Genomic DNA, 27,421 nt, shown 5'->3' with positions numbered 1-27,421 from the left:
TAACTAGTCATCACCTCTCTCTTCTCCATCTCATAATCTCTCTCTGCCACCTCATCCTCTCGCCACCTCATCATCTTCACTGGCGAAGGTCGTCGGCCGACAAATTTTCCGGTCGGCGACCTTCAAACAATTTTTTTTCTTTTTTCTCTTCTTCTTCTTCTTCTTCCTCTCTTCTCTCTCATATTTTCTCTATCTTCCTCTCCTTTTATCTCTCTTCCTCTCTCCTTCTTCAGATTTGGGAAACCAAACGAATCTTGCTTATTGGTTTTGTATGAATTTAATTAAGAACTTTACTTAATCAGTGGAGAACCTAATCTTGCTTACTGTTTTGACTTATCTTTACTATTTCTTAATACTGGTCTAGATTAGTTGAAGAAATGAATGAAACCCAAATTCATAAAACAAACAACGAAAAGAGAAGTTAAAAAGTGACCAGACCTCCCAACTGCTACTAAAAATTCAATCTCAAGCAACTAAACTAATCCACCACTTAAATATACCTGTCGACAACTGACAGATCTCTCTCTTAGTCACTATTACAATAATCTAGAGAGACAAAGCGTTCTGAACAATCGAGAAGAAGAATAGTGGGTAAATGGGTGTTTAGGTTTGTTCTTCTTAGATTCAACTAGATGCGATGATGCTAGTTCAAGATCGTTTATCACCAAAATCATCAAAACATCTTCTTAGAACAAATTCAAATTGGGTATCTGAAAACCTCTTCTTGGATCTCAACTCCATTACCATCATATATTCTCTCTCAAGTTCGTTTCTCTGAACCTAAAAACTTTGATTTTTTTAGACAAAACTAAAAACCTTGATCTTTCAAGCAGTGGCTTGGCTGAGATTTCGGGGGCCCGGTGCGAAATTGTGATCGGGGCCCTTTATATCGCGATATGAAAATAAAATAAAATCATACACCCTAAATAATTATCGAAACTAAATTTGTTGTAATTATTGTAAGTATTCAAAATAAATTTGTTGGAAATTTTTTTAAGTATTAAATCTCAAGAGCTTACAATTTCATTAAAATTGTTGTAATGATCAGAAAATAATAGTATTCATACAACAAACTAAGTTGACTATTTTTGCTTAAATATCAATACAAAAACAAAATGATTTTTTTTTCAATTTGATAGAGAAAAATACCTAAACCCTATGGAGAAAAAGAAAGGTCGCGGCTTTGGGGAATAAAGAAAATTCTCCGGGGAATAAATTCTCGAGGGAATACAGATTATTTTGAGAATTCTCCGGGGAATAAATTTTTATGGGAACACAAAATACATTTTTTGGGGGTTCTCCTCTCTCTACCACCTCATCGCCATCTCATCATCTTCTCCGACGAAAGTCGCCGGCCGGCCAATTTTCCGGCCGGTGACCTTCAAACATAAAAAAAAAAAAAAAAAAAAATTTCTCTCTCCTCTCCTCTCTCTCTCTCTCCATTTTTTTTTCTTTGATCTAGAAAGAGAGAGTAGAACTTATATGATCCACCATCTCCCTACCAAACCCAATTCATCAAAAACCCTAAAAACCCATTTTAATTTACACAAATGGGTAAGACAAAACCTAAAGAAAACTACAAATTATGGGGTGGATTGAAAATTAAAATAGATTCAAACACTTTCAACAGTTTTATCAGAATTGTTGTTGGTGATAGATTTCTCTTCTGATGAACCTCTGTAACGCTTGACTGGATGTTTAATGGCATTAAGTTTCACTTTTCTAAGTGCTGCTTTTCCAAGATCAATTCCACAATAATGAGAAAGTTGAACCAGATATAACAAAACATCTGAAAGTTCTTCACCCAAATGTTCTTTCTCTTCTTCTTTCCAATCTGGTAGTCCCTTTGGTACTTCCCCTTTCCATTGAAATATCTCTGATAACTCTCCTACTTCTCCTACCTGATACAGATTTTAGTGAGAGAAACATTGAGATCGATAAGAACAAGAAAAATCAATGAAACAGCAATTACCCATTTTGGGTAAAAGGGAAAAGAAGATATAGAAAGTGGATTTGTAAGGATCTGACTCTTGCTTCTTCTTTATCTTGATACATACACAGAAAAATGAAAAAACAAAACCCTACCAATTTTTTTCAAGCAATAGCACAGTAATCCAGAAGATTTAGATGGAGAAACAATTTTTAAGAAATTTGGATAAATGGGTAAGTGTTAAAAAGATATAATATGAGATTTATCCTTGATAAAAACAATCGATTCAATTTTGGGTAGGTCCAAAAAAAAAGAAGTTTAGGGTTTTTTTTTTTTTTTTTTATGTTTGAAGGTCGCCGGCCGAAAAATTAGCCGGCCGGCGACCTTCGCCGGAGAAAATGATGAGATGGCGATGAGGTGGTAGAGAGAGGTGATGAGATGGAGGAGAACTCCAAAAAAATTAGAAGTCCCTTAGTAATAAAAAAAAACATAAAAGTCAATCTTGTTTGACTAGTTTTAAGAGAAGTCTTTATTCCCCGGAGAATTTTCTTTATTCCCCAAAGCCGCGGCCAAAAGAAAAATTGAAACATCAAATATTTAGTTGTGATATTTTCGTTTGGGTTCGTCATTTGTGGGGGCTACAAAATAATATATTTGAGTCTTTAAACAATAGAGCCCAAGTCAGTCTTTATGGCCCCATAAACCAAAAAACGAAACTGAACGTCCTACAGGGGAATCGAACCCACGACCTTCATGTAAGTAGTCAAGGACCAAACCAGCCGGCCTAACTTGATTGTTGTTTTGAAGTTGCTTTCTCACTCTATATACACTTTCTCACTGTATATATACTTTTATATAAAACAAATTCAGAAAAAGGGGCCCGGTGCGATCGCACCGCTCGCACCCCCTCACCCACGCCCCTGCTTTCAAGTTGGGTATCTGAAAATCTCTACAAAATCGTATCAATTCTTCTCCTTGTAGTTCGTTGCTCTATTTTTCCTTCGTAATGTTGGCGATACGACCACCCTTCTCTGCTTCTAACCAAGCTCCAAACAACTTCAGAAAATCTCATTCTCTCAAAATTGATTGGAATTCAATTCCATCTATTACTGATAAAGTAACTCCATACGCTTCTTTTCGATTTGAGATCAGTTTCAACTCACCCTACCGATACCGATTCCCTTTGTGATGTTGTTAAGATTAAGGGTTGGCAAGTTCTTACTATTGCAACTTCAGAAACACCTTTAGATTGGAATCTAAAAGGTGCAATTTGTATCTCTTTAGAAGAACAAGCAAAATTAGGGTTTCGAATTTTAAAATATCTTTCTTACCATTCTTATATTAGAAAAAATGTTGGATATCTTTTTGCGATTCAATGATCCATTTCTCTAACCGACTGCCGGCGAAGGGCTCCTCCCTTCGCCGAGCAGTATAGAGAAAGAGTGTGAGAAGAGAGAGGAAAAGGAGAGGAAGGGAGAGAAATAGGAGAGAGAAAAGAGATATTTTTTTTAATGTTTGAAGGTACCGGAAAATTGGTCGTCCGGTGACCTTCGGCGGTGAAGACAATGAGGTGGCGAGAGGATGAGTTGGCAGAGAGAGGTGATGAGATGAAGGAAAGAGATGTGATGACTAGTTAACGGACATATAACGGTAACTGAAAAACTATGTTGTCAAAGGCGCGCAGAGGCGACGCCTTTGCGAGCAAGGCGCAAGGTTGAAAAAGAGCTCGTCTCGCCTGGAAATCCATGAGGCGATGGTGATAGAGAGGAGAAGAACTATCGAAGAAGATGAAGATTTAGGGTTTTGTGGGCTTATTTTCGTTTTTAGAGAGAGAGAAAGGTGCAACAGTTGTAAAAGAGATGTGGGCCGACCCTTGACCAAGTTTTAAATTAACTATTTAATAGGTAGGTGCCCTTTTAAAAGGGAAGACGAGAAGTTTTTTAGGGATAAATAAGTAAAAATACATAAATTCCTCTTAGGGTTTATCATTTCGACTTCTTCTTCTTCTTCTTCACTCTGTTACATTCTTCACCCTCTCTCGAGTTGCTGGCATGTAGAACAGAGGCGCTCGCCAAGGCGAGGCGACAACCCCATCGCCTCGCATCGCTTCTCGCCTCAAACAACATAGCTGAAAAATGGAGTCATCTGAGCATTTTCGATAAAGTTGGGAGCTAGGCAGGAAGCTGGTCATAAAATTGTGGCCTATTTAAAAAATAACCCTTAAAAGTTTTTGTCAAGATTAGACTTATAATATTTTTTTTTCCTTTTGGAAATATGAAATAAAAATTGTTAAATTATAAAGTTAAAAAAGGAATATAATCACATTGTTCCAAAAAATGTAACAATTCAACGTTGTAACACGTGGCCAACCTACTACAATTTGTAGACTTTTGAGTCTGGACGTCCCACCAGAAATTTTCCAAAAGCCCACATTTTTCGGTACAGTTGGCTTCCTTAAGCTTTTCGTGGGATCACTCAAACTTTCCAACCCCTCTTCCTCTCTCTCTAGATTACCTCTTTCTCTTTCTCTCTCTCTCTCTTCCGCGAAGACGATGTTCTCGAAGGCATCTTCGGCAGTGGCATCGCTTCAGTGCGTTAGGGTTTGTGTTCCTTCTTCCTTTTCACCCTAATTTAAACAGATTTTCTCTTTAGATTCTCTTGATTTCATTTTCTTAACTTTGTTCATGAAATTGTTGATTCTATAATCAGTCTATCAATACTCATATAATGTTAGAAATTATTGTTTTGTGAAAGATTAATTAGGATATTATTGAAGTAATTGAATACTTTTTGTCTCTGATTACCCAAAGAAGAGTTCAATTTAGTTCATACTAAGAGAGAAATCTTGTAGGTTTGCTGCTCTATATGCATGAGAAATTGACATTCATATCTTAGGCCAATTTTCCACTTATAGTACTAGAAACAAGTAGATAGGAATGCCAATTGGACTTTAAAATAGAAGAAAGGGAATATGAAGTCAAAGTGATTGACTGGGTTTGTTTAAATATTAGTGATTGAGAAAGATTAACTCAATTACCTTTCTAATTATTTCAGTTCTGTCAATTCTGATTGTCTTGTAATCAATGAGAAAATCATGGAGTTATAGGATGATGGTTCTTTTAAGTGTATGGTTGAGATTTAAGATTTTGAACATTTGATTCTCACAAGAGGTTAACTTATCGAAAACGGGTTTATATTTTGATTTCTTTTTTGCTATTTGAAATTTTCTAATGCATTCGACATGCCTATTAATCTAATATGCATTTTGTTATCTTTATTACAATATCCGTGATACGGGAACTACTTGACTTGTATTTTCCATTTGCCTCTCGCCTTGTGGTTCGGACGATATAGGAACAGTGTGCCTTGAGTGTTCTTTCTGCATTTAGCCACTTGAATTCTGTGTCTATAGTTTCCTTGTATTATAGAAGTTGTTGGGTGAGGAGTGAGGACATTGACCTGAGAACTATTTTGGGGTGTTCATGTTCATTTTATATATGTTACTAGATTTGCAGGTGAGAGAATTTTGTGCATGGCCAAGAATGAGGCAGAATTGCTTTAGGAATCGTCTTTTGTATTGGCTCGGAACCTTGTTGTCGAGGCCATTCAAAACCCTAAAAGCAGTTAGCCGTTCACGTGGAGTAGGCCAATACTTGTGTAGCATTTCCAATACAACCTCCACCTTGCAAATTGAGCTAGTGAGCGAACTCATTCTCTCTGTCTCTCTCAAGTCATTTTTACGCTTTCTGTAGTATATGTCTGACATAACTTCTACCCGCTATCAGGTACCATGTCTCAAGGACAACTATGCATATCTTTTACGTGATGTGGATACAGGGACTGTTGGAGTTGTTGATCCGTCGGAAGCTTTACCTATAATAGATGCATTGAATAGAAAAAACCAAAATTTAACATACATTCTCAACACACATCACCATCATGATCACACTGGTGGCAACATGGAGTTAAAAGAAAGGTATGGTGCAAAGGTATGATAATAATGTTTGTTTTCAGTTGCTAATCAGCTGTCGCATCTTTCTTGCTGCTTTAATCGTGCTCAACTCAAGTTTTTTTAAGTGTTACCTAATATCAATCAATGTAGGAAAAACTTTTTATATTTGATGCATATCATTCGCATTGTAAAAGGTAGGCGTGACATAAGTGACAAAAGTGTTCAGTAAATTCAGTAAGACCTGATTCACTTGGTTAAAAGTCTATTACTACTGAATTTCTGCTAATTTAGTGCGGAATCATGGACTGACATTCAAGTATTGGCAAGGCAAGCATAAAAACACACTTAATTTAGTATCGTCCAAAATAATAGCTACATAAAGTAATAACTTCCAGTGCAGTTATGGAAAAAAGCCTATGGGTACACACTAATTTTGTAATTTGTAAATGTAGACTTATGCAACAAAGAGAGCAGAGGTAAAAACTAGATAGACATAGAAGTTACTATTAAACATTTGTATTTTAGTATTACTTTACGTTGGTAAAACAGCGACTTACACGAGTTTTTTTTATCCCATTGGAATATAGAAACCAGTGAGACTAAAGAAATATCCTGGATATGTTTCACATGGAGTCGTGGACCAAAAATATGAAAAACTTAATTCCCATAGTATACAAGATATCTACAGACAAAGCTCGGTTTTGTTCAGAGCTATGCAAGACCTATAGATCATTTTCCTTCGTTCATGTTCTTCCAAATAAAAATATTACGAACCTCCCCAAAAATGGATTTTACTTTACAATTTTTAAACAGATGTTATGTTGTTAGCTCTTCTTTGAAGTTCAGATACCACAGAAAGTTTCACTTCCATATTTTATATGTAGATAATTGGAGCAAGTATAGACAGTGATAGAATTCCTGGAATTGATATAGCTCTGAAGGATGGGGAGAAATGGATGTTTGCAGGTCATGAGGTGCTTGTAATGGAAACCCCTGGTCATACACGAGGTTATAATCAACTTGTATACAATATGCTTGTTAGTTGTTACCTATCAGGATTCAGAAGCACGTTATTCCAATTTTCTTCTTAGCATTGTACAGCAGCCATTCGCTTAGGTGGTGTAACCTTGTAGGATGAAACAAGCGTGGAGCTATAGTTGTTTATACTTATGAATATCTTCTAGTTCAACTTGAATTTAGTGGATAGTTTCCTAAACAAGCTAAAACTCAATTTAATCAGTAAAATACTCAACTAGAATAATCTAGGAGAAGGATCAAAACTCATAATCTTTCCAATAAAAGAAAAGAAATTTGATCTGATCAAATAATTACAAATTCACTCACTAAACTAGCACAACCTGCTACTAAGATGCCTAATATTGTTATAGTTCTTTTTGGATATAAAATGAACCCAAAGTGACGGCCTCGTTAAAAGAAATCCTAACAACCATTTCAAGATATTAAGAGCTAAGCATGTCTTTGCTCATAAACAGATAAAGAAAATCCTATTTAATTAAATGAATAGACGTAATGAAACTAGGAATTAAAAATTAACAATAAATAGAACCCTTAAAAGTTTTTTATTACTAGAATGAAGCTATAAAAACAGAAACAAGTACTTTCTTGCTCCCCTCTGGGTTTGGGGAGGCAATATCCCTTGGACGAGTGACATCACTTAGTCTTCTCTTCATTGATATCGAAATTAATGGATCCTTGCCTTGACACCCTTGGCCTGCACAAAGAGGTGGTTCATGAGAACAACTTTGTACGAGAAGACTCTGTATGTTCTCATGATTTCAGAGGCTAATAATGACCCTGTGTACGATTAAATATCTTAATAACCACATTCTAACCGGATTTAGCATGTTATATAAAGATGGCCATGCTATTTAAGGGCTTATATTAAACATTTTGATATGTTGATAAACTGTCATGTCGTGTCACTGATTGGTGTACTTATCTGTTCCGATGATCACTGTTAAAGCACTTCTTTGTTGGTTTTTCTTATAACAAGAGAAAGAATAACTATATTTAAAATGAGGGAATTCACAAGTTGAAGAATAAAAGACCAAGAGGCCACACCTCAAAATTAAGAAATCACAAAGTTGCAAGTATGGCCTCCCAATTATGAGTGAAGTCCCTAACTGCCTAAGTGTCATATATAGTGTCCAATTCTTTCTCTTAGCCCAAAAGAAGATTACCAAAAGAATCACCATCTTGATGTTGTCCAAGTTCACCCTATGTCCTATCACCCTTTAGAATTAGTAGTATTTTAACCTTTGAAATACCTCACATCACCGCATGAGTAATGAAGTTCCAAACTTCCAAAGCTCCTTGTGTTTGATTGTTGCTTTGGTTATATATGTAATTCTTGTAATATTGATAAGTGGTAAGAAGCATCAGATCTGATTATATTGCACTTACTTGCTATAGTGTCTTCTAATATTTCATTTTCCAAAGCAGGCCATGTTAGCTACTATTTTCCTGGGAGTGGAGCAATATTTACAGGAGACACTTTATTCAGCTTATCATGTGGAAAACTTTTTGAAGGAACCCCTGAGCAGGTTAAACTTTCTATTAAAAATATGCAAAAATATTATTTTGTGGTCCCGAGTCCCCGGAAGCCTGAACAAATTTTCCCAAATGTGTGAGATGCTGACAGTCTAACCTATTGTTCTCCCAAAACAACCATTGCAAGTAATCCTTGATATAAATACTTTTTTGCAGTCGTTCCCAGCGTCCACTGTTCCTGATCTGAGTGGATATGTTCTTAGTAATTTTCTTTTTGATATGGAAAATATGAAGTAGATATCTCTACGTACACGCGTATCATCAGGTTGCCTACTTCTATCGTAACATCTGGTCTTGTTTTGTAGATGCTAACTTCTCTTGAAAAAATCACATCATTGCCTGACAACACAAATATATACTGTGGCCATGAATACACATTGGTATGTACTTCTTTAATTTTTATTGAGCTCTTCTCTCCTCAGTTATTCTAAGTCACACAATTCTCTAACTACAAACAATTGTGAAGCTTGACTGAAAGACATCCCTTTTGACAGAGTAACTCAAAGTTCGCGCTGTCCATAGAGCCAAAGAACATGGTACTTCAAACGTATGCTAAACAAGTGACTAATCTCCGGACTAAAGGCTTGCCTACGGTAATAACCTAGGACCTCTTCAATTGGTATTTTGACATATTTTGGTTGGCAGTAACATAACCAGAAAAAAAGAATTAAACTCTTTAATAAGTTACAAATACAATAAATGATGTTCCCTGGCTCAGGGCCCAGGACTCAGAATTTCCTATTTTATATTTAAAGCTATCACTTATGTTTGTAGAATATAAAAGCATCTACTTCAGCAGGATTACTAGTTACTGATATCATATCATTTGATTTCCTTTTCTTGATATTCGGTCTGCATCTGGATGAGTTATATGGTTTCCCACAAAATTTTGTTCCTTCCCTACAGTCTAGCATTTATAGAAGATAGTAGATATGTAACATGAATTTTTCTTTCTAGAATTTTTGCTATACCGGAACTCTGATACTTGGGTGTCTCGCATTCTTTTTTGGGTTAGTCCGTTACTGCAGTCATGGCAGTCTTCTGTGAATACTAGCAATGAGCAAGAAATTGCCCAAGCAGAGCAACTTTAGGACCATAAAATATACTCTAGGTTAATGCATCTTGTATATAATGTGATAGGGGTGGTCGATTAATAGAAAGATGAACCTTACTAATTAACGCAATAGTGTGTGTATCATATATATATATATATATATGATACATCCAGTTGTCGTATCTGACATCTTGTACTTGTCAGATAGTGATACCCATCTAGTGTCCATGTTACATAGGAGATAGGTGTAAAGAAATAGCCAAAATAGTCACCTTAGAGGATGCCAGGTCAATATTAAAGAGACCAAAGTCAATCAGCATGATGACCTGCTTTGGTTGGGTTGCACTGGGTTCTGCATACTCACCCCTTTTACGGTTTAAACATATTAATCTTGGGTTTGTTTACTTGGAACACCACCTCTCATTTTGATTAGTTTTACACTTTTACGTGACTCTCGGGTTTGCTTTCTCAGGTTCCGACTACTCTGAAGATAGAAAGGTCATGTAATCCATTCCTACGCACAACAAGCATGGAAATCCGACAGGCTTTAAAAATTCCATCTACTGCAACTGATGCCGAAGCATTGGGGATCATCCGCAGTGCAAAGGATAAGTTTTGACCTAGTAACAGCTTCGTGTTTAACTTTCATGGATTCAGCTTATTTGCGTAACAAAAAAAATCACCATTGATACATCCTGTACAAAGGTAATGTTACAATGGCATAAAAGCCAATGGCAATAACAACTTAAATATTTGAACAAAATGATTCGCTTGTTTATATTTATTTTTTTGCGTACGTGCGGTCATAACCTTTTGGAACTCTCCGTTGTATCTCCATTTTTTCCTGACTAGTGGAGTATACTAGGTGCAACTTGGGCAGGTTTAAGTCGAGTTCAGTGTTCCTTCAGTTATTCTTTATGTTGATGAAGTAGATAGGCAACTTTGGACGATCTTTTATGACAAATGATGTGTTCATTTTGAGTCGGTCAACCTTAACTAGACCACTGAGTAAGATCTAAAGCAATCTATTTTATTTTCTCTTACAATTCGGTAAATTTTACTCAAGAAAATGTTGGATTTTGGTTATTTTAGGTTCAATTAGATCTAACTGATTTTAACTGTGAGGTTGCTGGATATTTGACTCCAGTCAGGTTGAGACAATGGGAAAGAAAGGAACACTGGAGAGAATTCCGTGCTTATACATGTATGAAATATTTTCACAAACTGATTCGTCGTGAGAGCATTTTCGACTGGGCATTCAACAAAAATTCTAAAACTTTTAGTGTTTAATTAAGATTCTCTTTTCTGAATGCCAAAGGAGATTCTCTTAATTTTTTTGCCTCTAACAGATATCTCTAACAAAAAATTTCATTTTCTGAATGCCAAAGAAGATTCTCTTAATTTTCTTGCTAACAGGTATCTCTAACAAAAAATTTCATTTTCTGAATGCCAAAGAAGATTCTCTTAATTTTCTTGCTAACAGATATCTCTAACAAAAAATTTCATTTTCTGAATGCCAAAGAAGATTCTCTTAATTTTCTTGCTAACAAAATTTCATTTTCTGAATGCCAAAGAAGATTCTCTTAATTTTCTTGCTAACAGATATCTCTATCAAAAAATTTCATTTTATAGAAAGGTCGATTCTGAATTTTTTTTAGTTGACCAGTACATAAATACACTAAAAAATACACTTTACATTTAGAATGTTTTTAGGATTAGGACAATCATTACAAGATATTGATACGTAATAAATAGATAATACAAAGGTATATCATGATTTATGAATTGAACAAAATAATGTAACCACGGGATCTAAGTCCCTTAAAGGCCATCCTAAATAATCTAAAATCAATTACTTTATTTATATTTAATTTCAATAAATTTAGAATTCATATTTCCGTAAAATCGAACAGGGAACCTATATATTGTAGAGTTTGTATACAACCACTAAATGAAGAGGTGGTGGAATTAAAATGTCCTATTGAAGATGATGTGTGTTCTTCTGTTGCAACAGAGATGATGTCAGTTTTTAATAAAACTTGGCTAGATTCCATTCTTGAAAGCTATTAAAAGTTATTTTGCAATAGGAGAACAAATAAGTATCTCGTGTAAGTTTAGGAACATAACTTATTATTATTATTATTATTATTATTTTGCGAAAAAAATATTGACTAACTTTTAATTTTGTATTCATTTATTTTTTGGGATTGTAAAGTGGGAGTTTAGAGAGTTATATTAGCTACTAACCAGTTTTAATTTCGAATAAAAATTTCTTTCTTTGTTCATTAGTGACGGTGCCCGACCGACCGATACCCAGGTTGCACGACTATCAAAACGGTCACGAACGGGTACTTTGTTAGAGAAAAATCCGAAATGTCCACTCGTTTTGTTCGGAATTTCGGATGTCCGAGTGGACACTTAGAACTTGTGCCCGTTCCGTCTGAACTGGTTGAGTTATTGTTTGTTTTCCGTCCGTCTGGACCGGTTCCTACCCCTACCGGAGCTTGACCTTTAGGAATAATGAAATATATGATTCTTAATTTCTTTTATATTGATATTAACAGGTGTGATTTCTTTTTGCAATAATATTTTTTGTTGCTTCGCCTTCATTAGTGTGTGAAGTGGCAAAATAAATTTTATTTTAGTTGCAAAATTTGGAATTTCAACTTATTAATGTAATAATGGAGTTTCACTTTCGAGGTCTTTGAAGGAACGTGATATTTGGAAACCCTTTCTTTTCCCCCGAAGTTCTTTTTATCAAAATTTTCTCTCTAAATTCCTCTTTTTTTTTTAAAAAAAAAAACTCTTGATTCCTCTTAATCCACTGAAACCCTTACTTGAAAGATGTCTTGATTTTTCCCTATGAAATCTCGGTGTATAATTGGAAACCCTTTCATTTTTTAATGAAGTCTTGAAACGGTGGTGAATCGGCAATAAAAAACGTGTCGAACTCACTATGTAAAGTTGATTCGAGGTAATTAAAATATTCCATTTTACAATTTCAACTTTTCCCTATCCAATTGATTTCTTTCTTTGCTGTGATTCTTTGTTTTTTTTTGGGACGAAAGGGAAAGAAAGGGTTTAATTTAGCAAGGATTTTGGAGAAAGTTTCCATCTTTAATTTTCCCTCACAAATCTCAAGTATTTATGGTGACGATGGTGTTTGAAGTCGACAATAAAAGGAGTTGATCAATTGGACTACAATTGAATCAAATCTACTCAGATTTCAATTCAATGACACTTTAAGATTTCAGGGTTTTAGCTTAACTCTTCACTTTCTCATCCGTTGAACTTCAATTGAATCAATTCTACTCAGTTTTCTTGTGAGTACTCAATACTTGCTTTGATTCTTCTTCTTATTCTTTTTTTTCTTAAAGTTGATGGTGAAATTATTCTCACCGATTTTTCCTGTGTTTTTATAGTACTATAAAGATTGACAAAATATCAGTTCATTACTTGAAGAAACAACAACCATTAATGACTAAATTTCATCCAATATATTTCTTAATGTTCAAAGAATCTGTATATGACAATTTGATGTTCAACTTGATTTCTTCATAATTTCGTTGAATGTAACTGATTGATCGCATAGTAAGAAAATAATATGTAAGAATATAATATAATAAAAATAAATATCATAATAAAATCTAAGAATATACAAAAATAAATTTTACACTTTAGTTACAATAACGTAATGCAACCAGGGAAAACTAATAAAAGATATAAGTTATAGGAAATCACAAAATATTATAAGAATCTGAAAATTACAAAATAATTCGATTTCGCAACTTGAAATGATCTCGCTAATAAATACAACACGAAAATAGATGAAAGTCAAATGTAAAAAATGATAAGGATTAATTGATCAAACAAACAGAAGAAAAACTTTTTTTTCGAGGAATAAACTCTAAATTTGATGTTTTTCTTTTTTTTGATACTTGGATTTGTTCATTTTAGATAAAAAATATAATTATCCTCGACTTTCTTGTAATTAAATTTAACAAGGATTAACTCTATTTTGTCCCTAATTTGTGACCAACTCGTCGTTTGCATGGCCTCCACAAGTGTACCGCAATTTGATTTGGCACCTAAAGGCAAGAAAATTTTAATATTTTCCCTAAATACCTTGGGGGCCAAAATGAAAATATCCTAAAAAACGTTGAGGCTGCCTCATCTCTTTCTATCTCTATCTTCGATTTCATCACTTATCTCTTCCATTTCATCTCTCTTGCCACCTCATCACCTTGGCCGACGAAGGAGAAGGAGAAGAAGAAGAAGAAGGAAGGAGAAGGAAGAATAGAGAGAAAGAAGAAATGTATTATTTATGTTGGAAGATCGACGAAAAATTTGACTACGACGACCTTCGTCGGAGAAGTTAGTGAGGTGACGAGATAGATGAATTGGAAGAGAACGGGAGAGATCAGATGACTTTAACGTCTATAAAGTTTTTGAGAACTAATTCCATTAAATAATTTAAAATTGTTTTCTCCGTATTTGACAAAATTGGATTAATAACTTTCGACTATATATTGCTAGCCAAAATGTTACCAAAATTGCGTAAAAGAATTCACCTAAGGTGCTGTTTGTTTTTTTATTTTTTCAGATCTGAAATCTGAATTGGGACTCAATTTAGATTTCAGATTTTGTTTTTCAATTTAAGCAAATCTGAAAATTTGGCTGAATTTGACCAAGGTCTGAATTGGCTGAAAAACCCCCCAAATATTTCAGACTTCAAAACAAGTCTGAAAAAGTGGAATAATTTCTGAAATATGTCAAATGACATTTCTGCCCCTTTCATTTTAGAATTTATTTCTCAACCCACCAAAGCCACCACCCACAGACGACATCACCACGCACCACCGGCAAACCCACCACCACCACCACCACAGATTATATCACCACCACCACCACCACCACCAACCGAACCACCACAAACCACAGTACATCACCACCAACCAAACCACCACAAACCACAATACATCACCACCACCACCAACCAAACCACCACAAACCACAGTACATCACCACCACCACCAACCAAACCACCATAAACCACAGTACATCACCACCACCAACCAAACCACCTCAGAGACACCACCACCAACCGATCTCGTAGTTCTTCAACTGATCTTACTCACGCAATTTAGGGTTTATACGAATCTCCCACTTGATTTTGGTCAAGATGAAGAACTTAAAACTTTATTCCGAGATCACGTCTGAGCTTGATTCGGAGTTCAAAGAAGATGAACTTCTCTTGCTTTCCGCAATCGATATTGAGCGAAATCGTTTGTTCTTTGTTTCTTCTTCAAATATCATCTATACTTGTCAAATTCCTTCCTTTAAGGGAAGTTTTTCAAATCCATCACTGAAAAATTGTATTTTTAATAGTAACCTTGTACTAATTTGTGGAACTTGTTTATACCAGAAAGAAGAGACATGGGAGAATAAGCCATTTGTAACTGAAATGGAGATAATTGATTAAGAACTAGGTGATTCAATTACTGCTATTGATTATCTAATGGAAAAAGAAGATGTTAATGAAGTTGTTGGTAGAGTTGATGGTGGTGTTGAGAGAGGAGGCATGAATTAGGGTTTCCTTAGGAGGCAGGAAATAGGGTTTTCTAGAGAAAGGAATTGGGGTGAGAAAGACGGACAGAGAGATAGGGTTTTAAGTCTAGGTTCTGTTTGTTTAAAATATGAGGTAAGGGTATTAGTGTCAAAGTATAAATTCAGACATAATGATTCAGATAGGGAAAACAAACATACTAACTTGTGAAACAATTAAGCCAATTCAGATTCAGCCAAATTCAGTTCAGCTAATTCAGATTCAGACATTAAAAAAAAAAAAAACAGCACCTAGTATCATGTATTCTGCATGATCTTCACCAATGAATAATCTCGAGATTTGTGTAACTAATCTCTAGAGTAGATTGTTGATGATCCTGAGACACACAGTAACATTTGTTCTTCCTTGGAAAACTCGGAGAAGCTTCATTCTCTCGCTTCAAATCTTCTCTCTGAAATATTTTTCTATATATATATATAGAGAGAGAGAGAGAGAGTTTGGGAATTATTCTAGGGTTTGACACTCGTCCTAAACCAATCTTGCTTACCTTTCAAAAGATTTGTACGCGGGAAGAGTTCATATCCTCGTTGATTCTCCAAAAGTTTTCGACTTTGGTGTTTTATTCAAGGTGTGTGCATTTCCAATGAGTTTTGATCTGTTCGATTATCTAGGGTTTTGTATCTGAACTTCTGATTTGGAGGGGTGTATAGCAAGAAATTTGTTGTCTTTTTTAATGGAGAAAGATAAATCCCCAAATCAACATCATCATGGAGGTGGTTTACCACCTCCATCATCATCATCTTCAAATCGTTACTCTTCATTTGCTTCATCTTCAAACAACTTTGGAACGAAAAATGAAACTTCTTCACCTTCATTACCACCTCCATCTCCATCAACTACACGAGAATTAGGTCATTTCAGTCATGATATTAGTGGAATGTCAGATTTGCCAAGGAAAAATTTAGGGCATCGAAGAGCTCATTCAGAAATCATTAGTCTTCCTGATGATATCAGTTTTGATAGTGATTTAGGTGTTGTGGGTTCTGGTGATGGTGATGGTCCTTCTTTATCAGATGATACTGAGGAAGATCTTGTTTTCAAGTACATTGATATGGATAAATTTGGGTCTTCTTCTGCTACATCAGGTGAACCATCTGGTGCATTAGGTCAAACATCAAATACTCAATCAAATGAAATTTTGGGAGTTGGGTCTAGTGAGAGACCAAGGATTAGGCATCAGCATAGCCTTTCAATGGATGGGTCGACTTCAATGAAGCCGGAGATGCTAATGTCAGGCTCTGAAGGTGCTTCTTTAGCAGATAAGAAAGCTATTTCTGCTGCTAAGCTTGCTGATCTTGCTCTAGTTGACCCTAAGCGAGCTAAGAGGTAATCTTTGTCAATTTTCTTTTTATGATCTTGTGTTTAAGGTATAATAATTTGTTGTATACTTGGTTCCACTTGGTAGAGTAGAAAGATGGACTATTGTCACATGTACTAATTAGTTTTGTTGAATTATGGAAAAAAAACATCACATTAGTTTGTTGGCATATTAAAATATCACCATTGGTTTACTATTAGAGTATTAAATGTTCGTATGCATGCGGACACCCGGTGAACCGCCAATTTTCGCATTTATGAATTTTCAACATACCAAGTGGAGCGCTGGTTTATCAATACATTTTACAGTATAGTGACAGTTTCTGACGTCTTATGTACTTTAATTAACTGAAGAGGAGAATCTACTAGGTAGCAGGTTATAGCATTTATAAGTCGGATACTGCTAGATTGATAGGGAGTACATTGCTACATACTCTTAAGTATTATGTAGATGCGGAAATCTTTTGAGTATTAAATGTTCGTATGCGGACACCCGGTGAACCGCCAATTTTCGCATTTATGAATTTCCAATATACCAAGTGGAGCCCTGGTTTATCAATACATTTTACAGTATAATGACAGTTTCTGACGTCTTATGTACTTTAATTAACTGAAGAGGAGAATCTACTAGGTAGCAGGTTATAGCATTTATAAGTCGGATACTGCTAGATTGATAGGGAGTACATTGCTACGTACTCTAAGTATTATGTAGATGCGGAAATTTTTTGAGAAAAAAAATGTAGGATCCATTATGTGGAACTGGAACCTATGCTTTAAAAGTCCCCGCCTAGGCATCGCCTGGGCCCCGATCACACGCTAGTCCCCATGTGGCCGCTCGACTAGGGTCAAAAGTTCTAGTCCTTTTAGAGAAGCGAGTAATGCGGCGCCTGAAGCCGACTAGAGCCGACTAGCCGACTTGGCTAGGCCCCGAGTTACTCGTTTATGGGTCAGGTAGGTTTTTTTTTAGAAACGAGATTTTCCTAGATCTAGGTTTCAAGGGTTTTCCCTTCACTCCTTTAACAAGAACTAGCTCCAATCCTCCATTGCAAGTAAAGTTTCCCTCTCTATCATTATGTTTTCTTCTCTTTCTCTCTCTAACTCTCTAAGTATGTTCGACCTTGTTTATTATCTCTCTTTCTCTCTCTATACTCTAATTGTTTCTACATCTTGTTCTTATTTCTTTCTCTAAGTAAGTTCTTACTTCTAACTGGATAAAATTAGTTGATTTATTTTAGAACTTCCATAATTAGTTGATTTTATTTATAATTTTGTATTTCTAATGTATAAACCATATTTATAATGGTAATAATTTATAGTAGTATAATAATATATGCAATTATATACATACATATATATATATATATATATTATATGTATTTATATTTTAAGTTTAACCGATGAAACCCGACTGGTCCCGTTGTCATCCCGCCTAGTAGCTAGGCCCGGGTCGACCGACTAGTCCCGATTTCCGACTTTTTGAGCATAGACTGGAACATTGGTTGGTCAGGTTGAAATGACATAGTTTGATTTGAGCAAGATATTACCCCTGGTAGACCTCTTATTTAGGTATGTGTCTGTGGGCATCGGTTTCCGAACTTATTTCACTTCTACATGAGATTAAACTTTAACATCTGTGTGTTAAGCGTTAAACGTTATATTTCTAATTTGATCTCTACTAACCTTCTCAAGGAAGAAAATGGATGTTTTCTTTTCCTTCCTGGTTTTAATTCTGCCAACCTTCCATGACCATAAGGATACAATACCTTAATTTTGGTTGTATGTCTTAAACTACTAGTCCTAACCATCTATGTGTTCATTATCATGTAACAGAATTTGGGCAAACAGACAATCAGCTGCTAGATCAAAGGAAAGAAAGATGCGTTACATTGCTGAGCTTGAGCGCAAGGTGCAAACTCTTCAGACAGAAGCGACTACACTATCTGCTCAGTTGACTATGTTGCAGGTATCTCTTATCCTTGGTTTTGCAGCACAAGAACTCTGCAAAACAGTTTCCGTCTTGAAACTTGAAAGATGCTTTAGTTAGTCCTTTCTTAAATAGCAGGGCTCCTCTTTGTATCTAGGGAAGATATGCAAATTGATACCCCCATTTATGCGTTAATGTTGTTCTGCCGTAGCCCGTAGGCTAGCCACATGAATTTGGCAAAATAGTGTGAAAATTTGTGGTCTGAACATTGTTGCTAGTATTCAACTTTATTTTGCCATATGAATGTAGGCTAACTAGAATTTTGTTCATATGGGGGCACTTCAATGTAACCCACCTAAGCATAAATAGGGCGTGAATCTTTGCAAAAATTGTCAAGATACTAAGCAGGAGCCTTAACTTAGTTCTTGTAATGATGAATGCTTTTTCAATGGCCTCTCATGGACAGAGAGATACAACTGGACTAACTGCTGAAAACAGTGAGCTAAAATTGCGTTTACAAACAACAGAGCAGCAGGTTAACTTACAAGATGGTAAGCTTCTTCATGTTACCCTTACAAGGTTCAATTAAATTAGGGGGCGGCACTCACTATAGTTTTTTTTAGATTTCTTCTTCATGTCCTACATCAGTTCAAACCAAGACTGATTTTCCTGTTTCTAATTCGTCATGTTTAAATACCGGAAATTAACAGACCCATTATAATATGGTTCCATTACTGATAACTTCGATAGTAAAACAGAATCTGGATATGGGTACAAGGCTACAAGCTTTGGTTATTTCATTGGTTCCTTTTACTTTTAAGTTGTTACTGTGATTTACATTTCTTTTAGGATGTATTAAGTTGTATATTTTTGCTAAAAATTATAGGTGCTAGTTGGTTTTGATCTTCCGTTGTAACATGGACACTGGTGTGGTATTTGGTATCTGACACCAGACCGAGATGTTCTATATATTAGTGAAAAAAGGCTAATATGGGTATAAGTTGGTACGCATATGTATACTCTTTGTCATCATTCATCAAGTCCTTACTTTTTTTACTTACAATTTGGTATATTGTGGTCTGTTTAGGATTCTGTACAAGTATGTACAAGATTTACTCACAAGTCTTACTTATACGCACCAAAGTAACCACAAGTATCCGACTTAAGTGTTACCAGAGTGTCTTCAGTGTCTGAAAGATGAAACTTTAACTTAAATTTTCAAAATTAGCTGCATCTAGACAGCATAGAAATAGAGATATCAGCTTCCGAGCCCATACTCCATCCAATTTGAAAAACATTCAGAGTAGTGCCTCTTTGGATCCGGATAAAGAACCAAACATAAAAAAGAAGCTCAATTGTGACGTGACTAGGTGATGGAAAATCCTTTGGCTGAAGCTTCAAAACAGGCTTACATAGTGACCGATATAAGGAGTGCAACTGCTTGGAAGAAATTCCTAGCTGTGAGTGTGACCTTGCAGAACTCTTCTAACGTCACTAACCCTTTTATTGCTGTTATTTCTTTTCTCTGATAGCATTAAATGATACACTGAGAGAGGAAGTGCAGCGTCTGAAGATAATGACTGGGCAAGCAATCCCCCCGAATGGTGGAGGGCCGATGATGAACTTTGGGGGATCATCCTCTTTTGGAGGAAACAACCAGCAACAATTTTATAATAACAATCACGCCATGCAAACTCTGTTAGCTGCTCACCAGTTCCAACAGCTCCAACTTCATTCTCAGCAGCAGCAACAACATCCCATTCAACTGCAGCAACACCAACTTCAACAACTCCAACAACAACAAAGTGGTGGTGGGGGAGATCTGAAAATGAGAGGGGGTGGTGTATCTTCTAGTCAGAGAGACGGTGGCAGCACATCCTTCTCCGATATCAACAACAACAACAATGCTTCGTCAAAAGACTAGGGAGAGGCAAATCAAGTGAAAGGATATATGAAAGGTAAGTTTCCAACTAGAATCTTTAGCTTGTGTCACGGGTCCATCTTTTGTTGTTAGAACTTAGAAATGTAGTGAACTTTGTTTATTATTTTTAGCTAAGTATGTTGGTTTTGAATCGTACAAGACATATTTATATGTTTATTAATAGTTATAGGTATTGAATTAAGGAAGAAACCCATCCTGGGTAGTTGGATTACTTAAAGTTTTTTTTTACAAAGATCCAGTCCAAGTTGATATTTGAGCATAGAGTAGTTTGGACTTTTGAGGTTAATCGAAGAATTTGCTCATATCAGCAAACCCTGAATGTGGACAAGTCATTGTTTACTCCGTGTTATAAGTTCAAACAATTGTGCCGAAGCAAAAGATAGCTATAATCCTGCCTGATTGTATAGATGACTGGTTCATTGGCACTGCAGGATTATGTCATCCATATTTTCTGACAATACAGAGCATGCCCTACTGTTAGTTAGGGGGGAAAGAGCCAATGCGGGCTTGTGATTGGTGACGATCTTCCAAAAATAAAGTTCCAAAAATTAGGATAAAGCGAATGGTTGGTCTAAAAGAATTTAGATTGAACTAAAAGAATTATTAGAGGTGAAAAAACTGAAGTATCTTCGCATAACATAGTAAAATTCCCAAAATATTTGGGAAGCAAATTATTTGGACCTTTATTGTTTCTTGCAATAGTGGCACAAGAAGAACCCCGGTGGAGAATGATCTGTTCATGTTATGTTATAATCCCTTTTGATATAGTTTGGTATGTTATGATACCTCTTGATATGGTTAATAGTGCAAGTAAATTTTTCTCTACATAAAAAGTAAGAGAAGAATGGGTATTTATACCCAAAGCAAAGTTATAGAACAATTCCACGTTGCATGGTGAGGTGTTGTTATCATAATCCATTAAATACACCTCATGAAGAAAATGACTTGGTAATTAAGGGTATCTCCAATGCAACATTCAACCTTAGAAATTCTAAGTGACACGTGTGATTTTTAAAGTTTTTTTCTTAAAAACTCTCTCTGACGCAGCACTTTATTTGGTTCTCTAAGATGACGTGTCGACGGTGGAATACAGATATCTCAACATGACACTTTATTTTTAGAGTGTCTTCTTGAGATATTTCTAATTGTCCAACTCATCAATATCTGGATTTCGACTAATAGAAGTCGAGTCTTCTGTATTTTCGAAATAACTAATTATTTCTTTACAAAAATAACTATGCCACGTAAGTAAATAAGCTAGGGTTGGATTTTTGCATTGGAGGCAAAAAAAAAAAAGATTGAGGATCTATATTTTCGCTACCTAAGAGTGAGAATTTCCAAAGGAACTTGACACAAAGGATAACTAGAGAGTTTTTTGAGTTTTGCTTTGGAGATGCTCTAAGTAAACCATTCATCTTTGTGCATCTTGATTAGCCAAACATGGTCAACCACACCATCATATAATACTCTCTTTTGGATGACCAGCGATCTCAGAAGTGCTTCAATGAGAATAATAAGAGAAAGATACATCTACGAAATCTCAGGGTGGAAATTGATATATACAGACTGCCTCATCAAAACCTTCTTAGAAAAGCCTAGTGCGACAAAAACTGGACAAAGGAAAAGGAATACAACATGTAGATATCTGGTATCTTTGATGTAAAAGAAACTTCACTATATAATATACTCCATATGAAAATATCATCTTTATATCGTCTGATTACCCATACATCGCATTCGGATGCCATGAACAAATTTTTTGAAGGCGGTAGGAACTTAGTGAATAAGTCTGCATAATTATATCGTCTGATTACCCATACATCGCATTCGGATGCCATGAACAAATTTTTTGAAGTAGGTAGGAACTTAGTGAATAAGTCTGCATAATTATCACATGATTGTATCTTTTGAATATCAATTTCACCATTTTCTGTAGATGACTTGAGAAAAATAACTTAAGCGAAATGTGTTTCATTATGTCACCTTTAATCTTTCCTTCCTTGATTTGAGCAACATAAGCCGCATTGTCTTCATATGTTAAAGTGACTGATTTTGTAATCGAATGAAGATCACATGAGCTTCTAATGTGATTAACAATAGATCGTACCCAAACACATCCCCTAGTAGTTTCATGGAGAGCAATAATTCTGAATGATTAGAAGACGTAGTTGGCATACTCTGTTTTCTTGATCGGCATGAGAAAGTTGTGCCCCACTAGTAAAAACATAACCAGTTTATGAATTCCTTTATGTGGATCAGAAAGATATCCAACATCAGTGTATCCTATTATTTGTGAATCATTTGATTTAGTCTTTGAGTAAAGTAACCCCATTTCGTCAAAGGTACTAAAGAATTTGTTTCACACCCATCCAGTGTTTTGTTGGCGCCGAGCTGAACCTAGCTAGTAAATTTACTGCAAAAGGAATATCGGGTGTAGTACATTAAGCCAAATATAATAAGACACCAATTTCACTTAAATATGGTACTTATGGACCAAGGAGTGGTTCACCTTCTTCCTTGAGACGGAATGTGTCTTTCATAATATCAAGTGTTTTAACCACCATAGGAGTACTAAGGGGATATGCATTGTCCATGTTAAATCATTTCAAAACTTTTTGAGTAAACAACTTCTGACGGATAAATATACGATTACTATTTCTTTCAATTTGTAAAATAATGAAAATTTTTGTTTTTCCAAGATCTTTCATCTCGAATTCTTTCTTTAAGGATTTTTTAGTTAACATACCAAAAAGGAGGGTGTTAATGTGAGTAAGACCCATGCTAATTTGGAAATAAGTTCCCGGTCCAACGCGTCAGATTTTGGTGGGTCCGAGATAAAAAAAAGTACAGCAGGAATTGGGGGGAATTGTGCCAACTATTTTAATACCCCTAATCCCCTTTTTATCTTTATCTTCTTTATATCACATCTACATATCTCTCTAAGAAATTTATACAACTCTCTCTTCTTTGTCTCTCTCATCACACTCTCTCTTAGTAAAGCAAAGAAGTTCTGAGTTGTTGGGGTCCCTCCTTATATAAAAAAGAATCCTAGTTGAAATAAGATTTCCCTTAATCCTTATTTGGGGAAAAAATACAAACTTCTATTTTTTCAAGCCTAAAAAGGAATTCCTATTTCTATTGATAAACCTCCTTATTTGTCATTATAAATAGGGAATGAATGGGATGAAATTATTCATACTTTCAAGTCAGAAAGTATCCTCCCAGTTGGGAGAGTTAGTAGAGAATCCTTTCGAATCATATCCTCTCAGATTAGAGAGAGATAGAGAGGTTGGGTGAAGAATTGTGTAACCCATTATTTAATTATAGTGGAAGATTTCTGGATCAGGTCCCGTGGTTTTTTACCTTCTATCTTGGAGGGGTTTTTTGCCACGTTAAATAATCTTGGTGTCTCTGCTTTTATATTCGCGTCGTTTATATTCATATTCCTGAACAAGCTAATTAGGTTATTTTTCCTAACATGAGTTTCGATTAAGTTCAGATAAGATGATTTTTTGTGTAACGGTGAAAAATTTTAATCGGTGATTTCAAAGCAACATATCTAAATGGGAAGATGCAAAGAGACTCATCATCTCCTTTTTTCTCTTTCAAACTTGCTCCCAATCAAATGGTGTATGATTTTGCAGTGATTGGAATATGATATGGTTCTTAAGATCAAGGATCGTTTATAATCTATAATCAATTTCATATGGTTAATTTTTTATTCAGCTTCCGGACTTGAATAAGGAGGTATAAAAGTATCACATCCTTCACCTTCATCATCATCATCATCATCATCATCATCATCATCATCATCATCATCATCATCATCATCATCATCATCATCATCATCACCATTAATGAGATTAGCAAATAAAGAGCTAGGGGCAGATCGACACCTCATTAACCCAGAGTTTAATTGTTGCTGATTTTGATTTTGAAATTGTTGATTTTGTTGACGCCTATGAAAAAGATTAAGGTCCATGGAAACTTCTCCTCCTCCTCCTCTATTACTATTGTTTCTTTGAAAATCTCTTCCTCCTTCTGATGGATTTTTGAAAGTTGATGACTGAAACAAAAGGTTCATGTCCTTTGATGAAGTTTGAGAACCACTATACATCACCCCCCATTTGAAAAAAATTTGGGGATCTTCGCTTTTACCCGCTATTTTCTTTTTATTTTTTGACCCATATCGAATCAAATCTTATATATCTAAAAGCTTAATAAAAAGTAAAACAGTACAAAACCCTAGATCCCAATCCAAATTTTAACATCAACCCTAGATAAGGTCACGAATAAACAAAGAAGAACAACAACATAAACAATTAAAATTCGAGTATATTATGCACCGAATGTTCGTAAATGTCTACGTCTACTGAATATCATAACCAAATGACAAGTACATAAAATAATACCCAGTACATAACAAAATTCTCAGAAAATTATCAATACAAAAGTGTCGAGTACATAATCATATGACCAGTACATAAAGCAATTCCCGGTACAGAAGAAAATTCCTGGTACATAACCAAATTTCAATTTGTGCAAAATTAGATCTGAGATTGCTTAAAAGATTTTTAGGTTCTAATTAATTTGTCTTGATTTTCAGGTAATTTTGATTTTCTGCTAATTTCAGTCGGTTTAGTTGGTTGAGGTTTTAGCAATGGTTGATTGCCGAAGTTTAATTGAATTCTGCAAAGCTTTTGAACAACATTTTTTCCAAATGTAATGTTCATGTTTCAGTTTCTTCTACAATTTTTTATTTCTGTCCCGCGTAGCTGTATATTGTACATTAGTCCGTTCCAGTTATAACTCTTTTCTATTTGGAGAAAAAAATATATGTTTAAAAGGAAATAAAAAAGTAAAAAAGAGAACATATGAAGAGTGAAAAATCTAGAGAGTTAGGGAAAATGAACAAAATTTAGAAGGAATGTTTGATACATTTTTAGTAAAATAGTTTACGTTTTGAAAGCAATGTTTAGGACAATTTAGAAGGGAAAATAAATTATTTTATGTGTAGTACATTCGCACATCCCGTACATTTCAAATTTCCTGCTGCATGGTAAGAAGGCAAAGTATAGAAAAAAGTTATATTATGCATCGTGCATTCGTAAATGACCAGTAAATATCATATGTATTCGCATGTTTAGATGATTATGTTATAGTACATTGGCAAACATCCCGTACATTTCGAAATTCCCGATTCATGTTAAGAAGGCAAAGTATAGAAAAAAGCTATATTATGCATCGTATATTCGTAAGTATCGTGTACATTCACAAATGTCCCGTACATTCAAAAATGTCCCGTACATTCACAAATGTCCTGTACGTTTCAAAATTCCTGGTTCATGTTAAGAAAGCAGAGTACATAAAAAGTTATACTATGCATCGTAAATTCGTAAATGTCCAGTAAATATCATTTATATTACCACATTTAGATGATTATATGAAATATAATTATTTTTTTTATAGTACATTCGTAAATATCCAGTACATTTCAAATTTTTCTTGTGCATGTTACGAAAGCATAGTATAGAAAAAAGTTACATTATTCACCGTACATTCGTAAATGTCCAGTAAATATCATATATATTCCCGCATTTAAATAATTATGAGAAAATTATTTTATTTACAGTACATTTCAAAATTTCCCGTACATTCGCAAATGTCCAGTAAATTTCAAAATTTTCTATTCATGTTAAAAAGGCAATATATAGAAAAAATATCATATTATGCACCGTACATTCGTAAATGTCCAATAAATATCATGTATATATTCCCGCATTTAAATGATTATATGAAAGAAAAATTGTTTTATTTGTAATACATTCTCTAATGTCTAATACATTTCAAAATTCATTTGCATGTTAAGAAGAGAAAGCATGGAAAAAAAGCTATATTAAGCACTGAACAATCGTCAATGTCTAGTAAATATCATATATATTCCCGCATTTAAATGATTATGTAAAAAAAAAATATTTTAGTTATAAATATTCCTGACTGTACAAAAAATTACTTTATATGAAAAAAAAGTTATATTATGGGCATGTATGTTTACACGAGGAACCTTTTTAAATGTACAACAAATATCTCTAATAACTACTTTCCTATTAAGTAGTAACAGAAAGAGAATTTGTGAGAGAAATTAGGTGAGGGAGAACGAGTTTTATGAGAGAGAACTTAGGTGAGAGAAAATTTGAGAGATAAAGTAGAGAGAGAATTTATGAGAGAGAAATTGGAGAGAGAGAAGAAAAGACGTGAAAAAGTAAAAAAAAAGAGAAAAGTTAAGAGAGAATGTACATGTGTTGCGTTAGAAATGAGAGAACGTGATGGAGAACCAGTTTTGTGGGAGGGGCACTTTTCCGTAATTTCGAAAGAACAATACCCAAAATGGTATTTTCACCCCTTCTGACTTTATTGGACCTGCATCTTATTTGTTCTTAGCAGTGGAACTGCATCATATTTTGAGACAAAAATTGGGCCTTTTGCCCAAACCCTCTTTCTTTAAATACTCTGCAGCCTTACAGACATGTTTAACTGTCTTAATAATATTGATGTCGTCGACATATATTACAATTATAGCAAATCCAATATATGATATCTTAATTAAGACACATGGGAAGATAAAATCATTTACATTTTCTTCTTTGATTAAGTTTTCACTTAGGCGAATGTTACCACATTTGCCTAGATTACTTTAACCCATACCAAGCACGATTTAATTTAAGTGAATACATGGCGCGTGGTTTTTCGGCAGGTAATTTAAAGCCACCCACAACTTTCAAGTAAATATCAGTATCGAGATTGCCATACAAATATGTAGTAACTGAAGGATATATCCGTTCGGTCTGAAGGAGATGCCCTTCTAAAAGAGTGTCGTTCGACCAAGATAACAATGGGTCCAATTTGTCGTTAAGATAACGATGAACTTATCCGAAAGATTATCAGTCCGTTCCAATTAGGGGTCGTAATGTTTAGCTAAAAGCCGCTTACAATCGTCGGATCACTTCGGTGATTCACAACTAACATAGATCGGATCCTACAACGGGTTACACCAAAGAGCGGTGGCTTAATCGGAGAGAGTTGACTAGTGGGAGTGTGGCTATAA

General features: G+C 34.9%; 2 protein-coding genes across 3 annotated transcripts; both read left to right on the top strand.

Annotated features, from left to right (window-relative positions):
- Positions 1–4,343: 4,343 nt before the first annotated feature.
- On the top strand, positions 4,344–10,270 carry LOC147568866 (hydroxyacylglutathione hydrolase 2, mitochondrial-like). 2 transcript variants are annotated; one of them, XM_086655284.1, is made up of 8 exons: positions 4,344–4,530; positions 5,446–5,628; positions 5,716–5,919; positions 6,767–6,890; positions 8,346–8,446; positions 8,759–8,833; positions 8,948–9,046; positions 9,980–10,270. In XM_086655284.1, the coding sequence occupies exons 1-8, from the start codon at positions 4,483–4,485 to the stop codon at positions 10,124–10,126; spliced, it is 981 nt and encodes a 326-aa protein (XP_086511410.1). In that variant the 5' UTR covers positions 4,344–4,482; the 3' UTR covers positions 10,127–10,270. The 2 variants fall into 2 exon arrangements, with proteins under 2 accessions (XP_086511410.1, XP_086511408.1); XM_086655282.1 differs by having other exon boundaries at positions 4,362–4,530; positions 8,343–8,446.
- Positions 10,271–15,397: 5,127 nt separating this feature from the next.
- LOC147568865 (Basic-leucine zipper (bZIP) transcription factor family protein) lies at positions 15,398–20,548 on the top strand. Its single transcript, XM_086655281.1, has 4 exons — positions 15,398–16,459; positions 18,281–18,413; positions 18,841–18,925; positions 19,907–20,548. Exons 1-4 carry the CDS (start codon positions 15,807–15,809, stop codon positions 20,296–20,298), a joined length of 1,263 nt encoding a protein of 420 aa, XP_086511407.1. The 5' UTR covers positions 15,398–15,806; the 3' UTR covers positions 20,299–20,548.
- Positions 20,549–27,421: the final 6,873 nt, after the last annotated feature.

Source organism: Eschscholzia californica, unplaced genomic scaffold (assembly GCF_041429995.1).
Source record: "Eschscholzia californica isolate CP2 unplaced genomic scaffold, dmEscCali1.0.p SCAF_1, whole genome shotgun sequence".
Classification (NCBI taxonomy): Eukaryota; Viridiplantae; Streptophyta; class Magnoliopsida; order Ranunculales; family Papaveraceae; genus Eschscholzia; species Eschscholzia californica.
This window is presented reverse-complemented; position numbering and strand designations above follow the sequence as displayed.

Coding starts and splice junctions, on each gene's coding strand:
- LOC147568865 (XM_086655281.1), top strand. CDS start 15,807: ATGGAGAAAGATAAATCCCCAAATCAACATCATCATGGAGGTGGTTTA. Junction 18,414..18,840: donor CTCAGTTGACTATGTTGCAG/GTATCTCTTATC, acceptor TCTCATGGACAG/AGAGATACAACTGGACTAAC. Junction 18,926..19,906: donor GCAGGTTAACTTACAAGATG/GTAAGCTTCTTC, acceptor TTTCTCTGATAG/CATTAAATGATACACTGAGA.
- LOC147568866 (XM_086655282.1), top strand. CDS start 4,483: ATGTTCTCGAAGGCATCTTCGGCAGTGGCATCGCTTCAGTGCGTTAGG. Junction 4,531..5,445: donor CATCGCTTCAGTGCGTTAGG/GTTTGTGTTCCT, acceptor CTAGATTTGCAG/GTGAGAGAATTTTGTGCATG. Junction 8,447..8,758: donor TTGAAGGAACCCCTGAGCAG/GTTAAACTTTCT, acceptor CTTGTTTTGTAG/ATGCTAACTTCTCTTGAAAA.